Genomic DNA, 11,220 nt, shown 5'->3' on the forward strand with positions numbered 1-11,220 from the left:
AATTGAGAGAGGGAGGGCGGGGGCAGCACTTCTGGTTTTAATCAGGAGAAACGCTGAGCTAGGCGACATGGTGTCCAGATTCGGCCAGAGCAGACTCACATCAGGGGCTAGTTAGTTTTCCACCTCACCAGCTGACTTGTTTTCGCAGGGCTCTGATTTCACTAGTGGATGTCTGGGTGTTTTCTTGTTAGTATCTCGGTTTCATCGCAAAATTCTTGTCTGGTCGAAAAAACGTCTCTCTTTTTTTTTAAACACATTCCTTGGGGGGAAAGTCCTATAGGGAGATTTTACAAGCTGATAACATGTATGTTTTTCTTTTTTCTTTCTTTCTCTCCACCTTGGAGCCCTTTAGAGCCTGGCTGATCCAACCCAGCTGCTTCATGGGAGAGAAAAGAATACATCTGGTTCTCATTGTGTGACAACTGAGAGAAGATCAACTATGTGAATGAAACGGCTTTGTAGTAACTTTATGTAACTGTTACAGTTGTAACCTCAGAGATATTCAAAGGGGGGAAGAGGTTGTCTCGTGGCTTGTCTCATAAATGTCTAGTCGTCTCACAAATGATAAAAAGTAAACTCGTACACTCCCAGAGTTGTTTTTCTTTCCAGAGATGTTTTTTACGCAGTGCCAATTTCAAGGGACACAGCATCTATGCCTTTAATTTAAGACAGGCAGCTTCTCTCTCCGCTTTATCCAAGGGGCAACGAAGCATTAAATGACCTAATGCTAAGAGTTTTCCAAGAGTTCAAGAAAGTCTAAGGCCAGCCAAAAGGCTCTGGGCCTCTGGGGAACATGGAATTTAACGTCACGTTCAGAAGAAGAAAATGAGCCTACAGCTCTTCTCCTGTGCCATCCACCACATTTCCAGGCCCGTGAATTACAGCGTTTGACCGAACAACCATTGCGTCAACCATAATTACACAGGCCAAGGGAGATCCTTCTCACCATGCAAACCAATCCAATTGCCTCAACCCCTGACTGGGTCTGTTCAGTGGAATGCAACCTTACAGAAGGTTGAGGATAGAAATGTCTTGAATAGAGCAGCTAGCATGATCATCTGACCCTATTCTATAGGACAGAGAAGCATGTCTGTTCTAGATAATCTATTACTATCTGAAAATTCTTGAACGTTGCACTCCAAAGAATGCAACCCTGAGGTTAGACTTCTCTTCAGTGAGATGGAGCCCTACACCAGCAGATCTTCAGTCATCTTATAGTAAACAGCAACAGCCTGATCCATTTAACATTTCAACCCTCTAAACTCTTTTATAACACCTTCAACACTGGAACCATCTTAATCACACCAATCAAGATAACACTAACAGCAAAACCAACTGGCGAATGTCGATTCTGATTTGCTCTTATCTAGTGCTACTCAGAACACTAAAAGGCCTGACAGGTCTGGAAAATCATAGTCAATAATGCTGTTTCTCGACTGTAACACGATTGTTACACTAGTGTATACACCCTTATGTTATACTAGGGAAATTGTTTCTATAGCTAGGTCTGGCAGTGAAGGGCAGAATCAACAACCTGTGCATAATCAAAACTGTTGCTTTGTGAGAAGATGTTAAAGTTCACAGTTCGCCATTGTTATGTAAATGAAAGCTTGAAAGTACCAGTGGCCCATTTAGAAACGGGCGCCGGCCCACGTAGGATGGAAACAGAAAAGTCTGAGCCTTTTGGGTAAAACGCTGCGGTAAATCCTGTATGGAAATGCACCATAAGATACTAATTGCGCAATCTGTCAGTGAGCATGTAGGCACTCAGAGAAAGTTCAACTTTGAATGCTGTGTATTGGCACGGTGGTCAAAAAACTAACACATTTGATCCTGGATAACATCCACTAGACATGATAGTTCAAAGGTGACTCAATCTGTGGTAACATTTAGTTGACGCATAGTACAGTGACTGGGACACACAGTGGGTGGCCCGGTAGACACACAATACAGTGAGTAGGTGATGGTGTATACTGCTGAGACGATGAGGTGAAAAGTCGGGTGAACATACATTAGTGAGTAGCCTGAATCCCAGATCTGTTTGTGCTGTCTTGACAACTCCAATGCATACTCTTATACATAAGAGTTGGCCAACACAGAACAAACTGAACTGGGACTGAGGCTAATTAGCGAGTTATAGTGACTTACAGAAAGGATGGTGATAAGAATGCCAGCAGCAGAAAGCACAGCGTCGCTTATGGTGTCTCCATGTTTGGCCGCGTACTTGATGGACTCATCGTTGCAGTAAAAGCCTCGGTGGTAGGGCTGTACAGCACTAGTCTCTATGATCAGGAAAGGCAGGCCGGCTATGTACACACAGCAGCGGTGAGGCAAAGAGAGAGAAAAGAAGGAGAGGAAGAGAGAGATGGAGACAGAGAACGAGAGGGTCAATAAGGGGCTCCTAGAAGAGGGTCCACAGGTAGATGGCACAGCGATGGACAGACAGGGAATATGGGGGTCTCACTTCTCACTCTAAATGTATCTTGGCCCAATGGAATCCCCTACGGACCTTGGTCTGTTTCTGCTATAGCCAACTGGCATGACTAGAAAGGTGATCCCCAACTAGTAAATGTTAGGAAGCTATAAGTGTGTACGGACACGTTTAGATAGCCAGTTAGTCCCTGGGTGAAGTTGGAGTGAGTCCCCTGTATGTGTTCCCTGTCCCTCCTGCTGCTGCGCCATGCTAAAGACTTACGGAGGTGACGGGCACAGTGAAGCCGACAGCTACCAGGGCAGTGGTGGGCACCGTGCTGCTCTTATAGGACAGACTGATGCTGCTGGCATTGCAGAACAAGCCCCTCCGGTGGGGCACGATGGGAAACTTGTGCAGAAAGGCAGCAAAGAGTATCACTGCACACAGACAGACACACGAGAGCTGGGGTCAGCCCATGTATTCTAACTGGCATACAAACACACACCACACACACAACCTGTATTTCTGCAGTTAACCCACAACACTCACCAAGCAAACTTACCAGGGGTAGATAAATACACTTGCATGGGCTCTGGAAGGGAACTGTTGTTATGCAGTTGTCATCATAACATTGATCAACGTTTTCTTCACACAAACCTCAGCTGATAACGTTGTACATTTATGTAATATAAAATGATACAGTGATCAGATTTGGACCTGTACCATGTTCAATTTGAGGAAAATATCAAGGGGACATGTAGGCTACAGCAATCTACCGAATATCCATTTAAGTGATAGAGCCTCTCGTTCTACCACCAGATAACACATGAACATCCTGCTGTTGTTATCCTATCTCTGTGTACTGAAATGACCCGGCCATTGACAATATTAACTTAATAACAGCAACTCCTGAAAAATGTAATAAACTAAATTAAATTTACTGACATGGCAGCCAAGAAAGGGGAAGATCTGTCATTGTTAGAATCTGTAGCACCCTTCATACCATGAATAACCAACATCAAACAGAGGCAGCTACTACTAAAAGGGTTGGATGGTATCCATCACAGATAACTAAAGTGGAAAAAACATGGCGGCGCTATCAGCCTTCAACCTCTACCAGAAAACAGCCTTTCAAGGATGAGACTTGAAGGGTGTTTTTGTCAAATCTAATTTGTGTCTTTGGCCACTTTTAGAGGTAAAAGAGCTTATACATTATACACACAAACAAATAACAAACATATTGGATGAGAAAATAAAATCTAGGCCAAGAGGACTAAAGGGGAAAAGTGGTACCCAGGAGAGGACTGTCCAACCCCCTGACAGAAAACATACTCTCTCGCTCGATCACATCAAAGTGGACCTTTACTGATGTTTGACGCTTTGAAGTGAACCTCTTGAATAATTCTGAAATGTATGAATACAAAGAAAAACAAACATCCAGCCTATACCCCTTCTCTCTAGGTATAGTCTGAGGCCAGGGTGGGAGGGAAGATCAAACTGGGGGTGCTGGCCTGGGTGCTGCAGAGCTGAGGCAGGGGGCTTGATGTCTTCAAACCCAAATGTCAACACACACCTCAGTATGCTTGGCTCCCCTTGCCCTGCTCCAAGCTGCCTGAGCTTTGAAGGCCCAGCTGGAAACAGCTCATGTTACAGGCCAGTCTCTCTGCCTGATGGGAACCCCAGACCAGACCCTAACCACTCCTCCACTGGCCTCCCTCCCTCACATCCAAGATTCAACATGATTCACATTATTACTGTTACTGTTTTTACTATTACTATTCAAACAAATACCCTGACAGGAGCAACAATAAACCAGAAGACCATTTGAAGCTACAGTAGGTGTTTTCAGTGGTGTTAGAGCTGTAGCAGAGAGAAAACCTACTTTAAGTACCATCCGATCTTGACTGTCTAATCCATTGGGCCTTTTTCATGGCCCTTGTGATGGGAGGGAATCAGCAGGCATTCCTCTCACAGCACAGTGCTTGGCTTGGCAGCTTGGGACCGCTGCTTGCTGATGATGTAGGCAGTGGTGGAGAAAGTACCCAACTGTCATACTTGAGTCAAAGTTAAGATTCCATAATAGAAAATGACTCAAGTAAAAGTGAAAGTCACCCAGTCAAATACTACTTGAGTAAAAGTCTAAAAGTGTTTGGTTTTAAATATACTTAAGTTTCAAAGTAAATGTAATTGCTAAAATATACTTAAGTATCAAAAGTAAATGTATGAATAATTTACAAAAAAATTATATTAAGCAAACCAGACAGACAGCACAATTTTCTTGTTTGATTTTTTTTTTTAACATATTGCCAGGGACACACTCCCAATACTGAGACATCATTTACAAATAAAGCATTTGTGCTTAGTGAGTCCGCCAGATCAGAAGCGGCAGGGATGACCAGGGTTGTTCTCTTGATAAGTGTGTGAATTGGACAATCTTCTGTGCTGCTAAGGACTACTTTTGGGTGTCAAGGAAAATGTATGGACTAAAAGTAAATTATTTTCTTTAGGAATGTTGTGAAGTAAATGTAATAGTTGTCAAAAAATAAATAGTAAAGTATGAGTACCCCCCCAAAAAACACTTAAGTCAAAATTCTTTAAAGTACTACTTAAGTACTTTACGCCACTGGATGTAGGGCAGTGGAAAGAAAAAAAGAGGGCCCTAGTCTCAGCACAGCTATGAATGTGCAAGGCGTTAATCGTGGTGTCTTGATCTCACTGACCACCTTTAAACACATGATCAGATCCAAGACTCACAGAGTAGGCTGGCGAGTAAAAATGAGAGCAAGTTAAATAAAAGGAAATTGAGATGTTACAAAGACTGTTTTTCCCATGATTCAGCTGTGTTGTCTTGCCCCGAGGCCCCCAAACCTGACGTCCCATGCCACCAGACAGTGCAGCATCAGCATTCTGCAAGACATCTTGGGATTTCCCGTTTTACTCGCTTCACACAAGCGAGGGAAAACTAGTGCCCCGCTGGTTGCCAAGAACAACACCAGCCGAGTGGCGCATGTCTAATGCATTAGCTACACTGAACCCCCAAAAAACAGAAAGCAGTAAACACTCCCTAATTAAAAAGGGCATGAGTGAGCAGGTCGGATTTTCTTTTACCAAAATCAAAATGGTGGTCTATTTATTATTTGGCTTTTCTATCATCGTAGTGGATTACTTTAAAGCCCCAGTAAGGTATAACCAAACAACTTCCTCGAAGTGATGAGTTAGTACTCAAACAACTGATTGCTTTGTTTTCTCTCATGGAAAATTGGAAGCGAGAAACATTTACCTTGAGCTTATTGGGTTATGAGAATTCTTAAGCACGCCCATAGGACTTTTTAGAATTACAGTTTGTGGCGTCAATTCCACTATGGAAACTACAATCAATGTTTGGAACAGGCAAATAGAGGCTTGCATTGAATGAATGAAATTCCACCATATTTTGGAGGCATTTACCATAACACCAGTTGCTGAAGCTAAAATAAACAGACACATTTTCCACTTGCTGCCAATGCTCGCCCACTGACATACTTAGTGTATACTACATGTATGATAGAGTATATACAGATGCCCTTGTTTTTACTTGTACGCTTGTGTGCATGGCAGGCAGCACCCCCACAGAAACTCCTCCCTGTCTGTCTGGTCGTGGTGCGGCGGGCAAACCCTGTTCCTATACTCTCATAATTCCACAGACTGCTGGGAGAGAGGAACGGAGGGGAAAAGATCACATTTGTGTTGAATTGTGGTTGCCAAAAATATTTGTGATGAATGCTTAATGTGGCAATCAGCGGCTGAAACAATAACAAAGTTCCTCCCAGCCACTGTTTTGGTAAAAAGCTGGGGGATGGGGCTGGAGAAATGTAACCACTCTCAAATTCATAGCCAGTGCTATTGATGCAAGGACTGACTATCCATGATTTCAAAATGATAGTTTTAACCATGTTTTGAGACTATACAGTGTTTATTTACATCTACTTTGTTTACAAACATTGGAGAAAAACGTGTATATTTTGGGTGCTCATGGAGTGTGACAGTTGAACTAAGCTAATGAAGCATTTACAAGTTATATTCTTCAAAAATAAAAACACATTCAGTGCATTCGGTAAGTGTTCAGACCACTTGACTTTTTCCACATTTTATTACATTATAGCCTTATTCTAAAATGGATTCAATAGTTTTTTCCCCTCATCAATCTACACACAATATCCCATAATGACAAAGTAAAAACAGGTTTTTAGAAATGATTGCAAATGTATAAAATATGACATATACAAAAGTATTTCAGACCCTTTACTCAGTACTTTGTTAAAGCACCTTTGGCAGTGATTATAACCATGAGTCTTCTTGGGTATGACGCTACAAGCTTGGCACACCTGTAATTGGAGAGTTTCTCCCATTCTTCTCTGCAGATCTACTCAAGCTTTGACATGTTGGATGGGGAGCATTGCTGCACAGCTATTTTCAGGTCTCTCCAGAGATGTTAGATCGGGTTTGAGTCCGGACCCTGGCTGGGCCACTGAAGGACATTGAGACTTGTCCCGAAGTCACTCCTGCGTTGTCTTGGCTGTATGCTTAGGGTCGTTGTCCTGTTGGAAGGTGAACCTTCACCCCAGTCTGAGGTCCTGAGCGCTCTGGAGCAGGTTTTCATCAAGGATCTCTCTGTACTTTGCTCTGTTCATCTTTGCCTCGATCCTGACGTCTCCCAGTCCCTGCCACTGAAAAACATCCGCACAGTATGGTGCTTCCACCACCATGCTTCACTGTAGGGATGGTGCCAAGTTTTCTCAAAACGTGACGCTTGGCGTTTAGGCCAAAGAGTTCAATCTTGGTTTCATCAGACCAGATAATCTTGTTTCTCATGGTCTGAGAGTCTTTAGGTGCCTTTTGGCAAACTCCAAGCGGGCTGTCTTGTGCCTTATACTGAGGAGTGGCTTCCATCCTTCCACTCTACCGTAAAGGCCTGATTGGTGGAGTGCTGCAGAGATGGTTGTCCTTCTGGAAGGTTCTCCCATATCCACAGAGGAACTCTAGAGCTCTGTCAGTGACCATCGGGTTCTTGGTCACCTCCCTGACCAAGGCCCTTCTCCCTCGATTGCTTAGTTCGGCCGGGCGGCTAGCTCAAGGAAGAGTCTTGGTGGTTCCAAACATCTTCCATTTAAGAATGATGGAGGCCACTGTGTTCTTGGGGACCTTCAATGGTGCAGACATTTTTTGGTACCCTTCCCCAGATCTGTGCCTCGACACAATCTCTCTCGGCCCTGTATGAACAATTCCTTTGACTTCATGGCTTGATTTTTGCTCTGACATGCACTGTCAACGGTGGGAACTTAAATCATGTCTAATCATGTCCAATTAATTGAATTTACCACAGGTGGACTCTATTTTTGTTTTTGCAAACATTTCTAAAAACCTGTTTTCACATTGTCATTATGGGGTATTGTGTGTAGATTGCTAAGGATTTAATTTAATTTAATCCAATTTAGAATAAGGCTGTAACGTAACAAGGCACTGTATTTCTGAATTTGCAGGGCAATAGAGAGACAGAGAAGTTTGTTGACAGAAGAACCTCTACTGACCTGAGATAACCTTATCAGAGACTATTTCTACTAAACAGTTGTGGTGTAAGAAGTGGCCATAGATGTCTCATGGGACACAGTCAACTCAGTCAGTAACCCTGTAGAAGTTGAATACTACGTCTTCACCACAGAGTAATAAATTCAACCTCCATGTATTATACATTTCAACCCATCAAAGGAATAATACTTTCAAACTGTCAAGGGGTAAAAATGACTGGTCTCTGAAATGCATATCATAACACCTTGTACTGTAGGCGTTGTGTCAAGTCACCAGCAGATCAAAGACTACTAGGCCTTGGATCAGAAGACTTATTAGGGTCTTTCTTGGAATTACTGATTCATTCACCTTTGAGCTGTTTGGAACTTCCCCACCTTAGTGTTTTTGAGCCTGGTAAGGAATCATTCACTCCTAGCTCAGAAAGAGAGAGAGAGGGAAATATATGGCACCCAGAACATTAGCTGAACACATGGCTGACCTTGTCACCACTTTCCTTTAATCACACACACACACCAGATGTCACTTCAATAGAATTCCTGGCTTGTGGCATGTGAGACATTCTGTAAAATATTAAAACAGTCCAAATGAGTGCAACAAGTAAAAATACTTGCTGCAATTTATCAATGACCCTTTCCCATTTGCATTGTGGGCAATGGCATTCAAATAACTCTGGACAAATATTGTCATGAGAAATCATTGTCTTTCTAAGGAGGGGAAAACGTTTCAACTATTTTTGCGGTTTTATATAATATATATATATATATATGTATCTTGGATAAAGAATGACATTGCTCAGAGATTGCTTCGATTCATTATTATTATTAAGACTGACAGTTTCTGGACTTGACATAACTTTGGGATTAACACTCTAGCTCGACTATGATGACAAACTAACATTGTCCCAGAACATTATCCTGCTTATTAACATGAATAACATAATTAATAAAAACAATACATCATATGCTAATTCGCATAACCAGATTTTATGCAAATAAAAAACATGTTTACTCATTTCACATCCGAAATTCATTAAACATCTATAGAAATGAAAGGCAGAAAATCTCACCTAAAAACAAGCAGACGAGATCCATACCGACCAGCAACTTTCTCCTGCTGTTGTCTTTGCAGTTGTTGTTATTCCGGGAAGAGCTTCCTCCATTCCTTGTCTCTGGTGCCATTGTCTTCTCATAAATTAAACAGCGTTGCATTTATAGGCCCCTTGAATGGTTTTCCAAATTAAAGAAAGCGTGGCAAAGTTGCAGCCTCCAGTCCCGTTAACTTCTCCTAGTCAGTCAGTCATTCGAGTTACCATCAGCTGAGAGAGGATTTTGAATAGTTTTCCATATATTGTGCTGATAAATTCAAATGAGATGTGCCGGTTTTTCTGATAGTAATGTTGACTTTCAAGTTAACTGCAAGGGTTTATTTCTTTCCCTTATATTCTGCTCGTTCTGTGACTTTCGTTGTTGAGCCAGCTTCTAATAATCCTTGAGGACCACCGAAGGTTTAGTTGCGCTCCCACCTCCGGTGACCGCCTCCTACAAGACCCACGGACCTCCCCCTACAGCCGGTAGTGATGGGCATTCCGGCTCTTTTCAGTGAGCCGGCTCGTTCGGCTCAGCTCACCAAAAAGAGCCGGCTCTTTTGACTCCCAAAAGGATCTTTAAAAAAAAATGTTTTGTATTTTTTCAAGTCAAACAGTTTGCCATAGTTTGACTATGATTGATGTTAAAACGATTCTTATTAAATAATTAAATAAAATCATACTCTACCTTAACCACAATGTATTTAAAAATGCATTGGTTTGTTATGAAGAAAAATGCTATTAAACATTTGCATTTAAAGTATAACTTTTTAATGTATATAAACAAAGTGCATATAAATCTAACCATTCAAAATGAATACAATCTGAACAACATAATAGAATATTGCACCACATCAAAGAAAAATAAATAACAATGTGCAAAACTGCAGCATCCCAAAATGGAACTTTCTGTCCATTGATGAACATAGGGTGTCCATCAACTCTGTCACATGTCATGTGGTTACATTTGCTTCTCTCTGGCGGTTGGCTGTGATTCGCTGCATACCCTTACACAGGAGTATCATTTTTGAGGCTGTCACATAGCTGAAAAGACAGAACAGTACAGTAACTCAGGTTCATGTTTTGTCTACTGATATTACATTCTCAACATTCTCATCTACTGCTCATATACATATATAATACTGGATTAAATAATGATGTAGTAATAACTGCTTACTGTACCTCTCCACTGATCTCCACAGTGACCTGCTCAAAGTGTTCCAGGACTCTGCACACCTCCACCTCCCATTCCTCTTGGGTCAGAGCATCAACAGGTGCATTGACAATGGCCAGGGTAGAGATGATGGCATCTTTTGACTCAAGAAACCACTTCCACATATAAAATGTTGAATTCCACTTTGTAGTGCAGTCTTGTTTAGGCCTCTGCTCAGGCATCCGCATCTGGCATTGTGTAGACTTTAGTTTTTCAGCACCTACTGTGCTCCTGTGGAATTATTCCACAGCTGCTTTCACTTTGTCCACAGTGGGCTTCATCACCTTCAGAGCATCTCTTACAATCAGATTGATTGTGTCAGCAAGACATGGATGATGGGTCCATTTTAAAATGTCCATGGCTTTGGTTATGTTAGCTGCATTGTCACTAACACAACATACCACTTTTCCATCTACTTGCCATTCTCTGGCCACTCAAAAGTTCCTCTGCCAAGTTATCTGAGGTGTGTCTGTCACTGAACTCCAAGCAGTCCAGAAGACAGCTAGACATCGGAATTTTTTTAATGAAGTGACATGTAACCGACATGTAAGAAGTGGTTACCCTTGATGTCCAGCAGTCAGTGGTAAGTCAGACGGCAGTAGCTTTTTGGACTCTTTCCCACACTGAAGCCTGTGTGCTCTCGTACAGTTGTGGAATAAGTGAATTTGAAAGGGTTTTCCTGCTTGGAATTGTGTACATTAGATTTAGACTATTGTTATCATTTCTAAAACCTCTGTCCTCCACGATCGAAAAAAATCGGTGGCGATCATTTTAGCGAATGCAATATCAATTTGGCCTTGTTTTGCTACAAACATACATATTTGGCATAAACTGGTCCATAGAAGACTGCGATGCTGTGGGTCGCAGAGCAGGCCTGCTTGACTGAGTGGATACATCTCCACGTGTGGAGGTGCTGGCTCCACCACTATCACTAGCAGGCCCGCT

The 11,220-nt window shown here is 42.1% G+C and overlaps 1 protein-coding gene across 2 annotated transcripts in view; it reads right to left on the reverse strand.

The window, feature by feature from the left end:
* The window catches only part of LOC129813781 (phospholipid phosphatase 3-like), a 14,102-nt gene extending 4,578 nt beyond the window's left edge, over window positions 1-9,524 (reverse strand). Inside the window, exons 1-2 of one of the 2 annotated variants that reach the window (XM_055866310.1) lie at window positions 9,045-9,524; window positions 2,149-2,306 (exon numbers count right to left, since the gene is read on the reverse strand). In XM_055866310.1, coding sequence (XP_055722285.1) covers window positions 2,149-2,306; window positions 9,045-9,186 — 300 coding nt within the window. In that variant the 5' untranslated portion in view covers window positions 9,187-9,524. Of the gene's footprint in view, window positions 1-2,148; window positions 2,307-2,695; window positions 2,851-9,044 lie in introns of both variants that reach the window. The other variant, XM_055866311.1, reaches the window with a different exon arrangement.
* Window positions 9,525-11,220: the final 1,696 nt, after the last annotated feature.

Source organism: Salvelinus fontinalis, chromosome 17, assembly GCF_029448725.1.
Source record: "Salvelinus fontinalis isolate EN_2023a chromosome 17, ASM2944872v1, whole genome shotgun sequence".
In the NCBI taxonomy this organism is placed as follows: Eukaryota; Metazoa; Chordata; class Actinopteri; order Salmoniformes; family Salmonidae; genus Salvelinus; species Salvelinus fontinalis.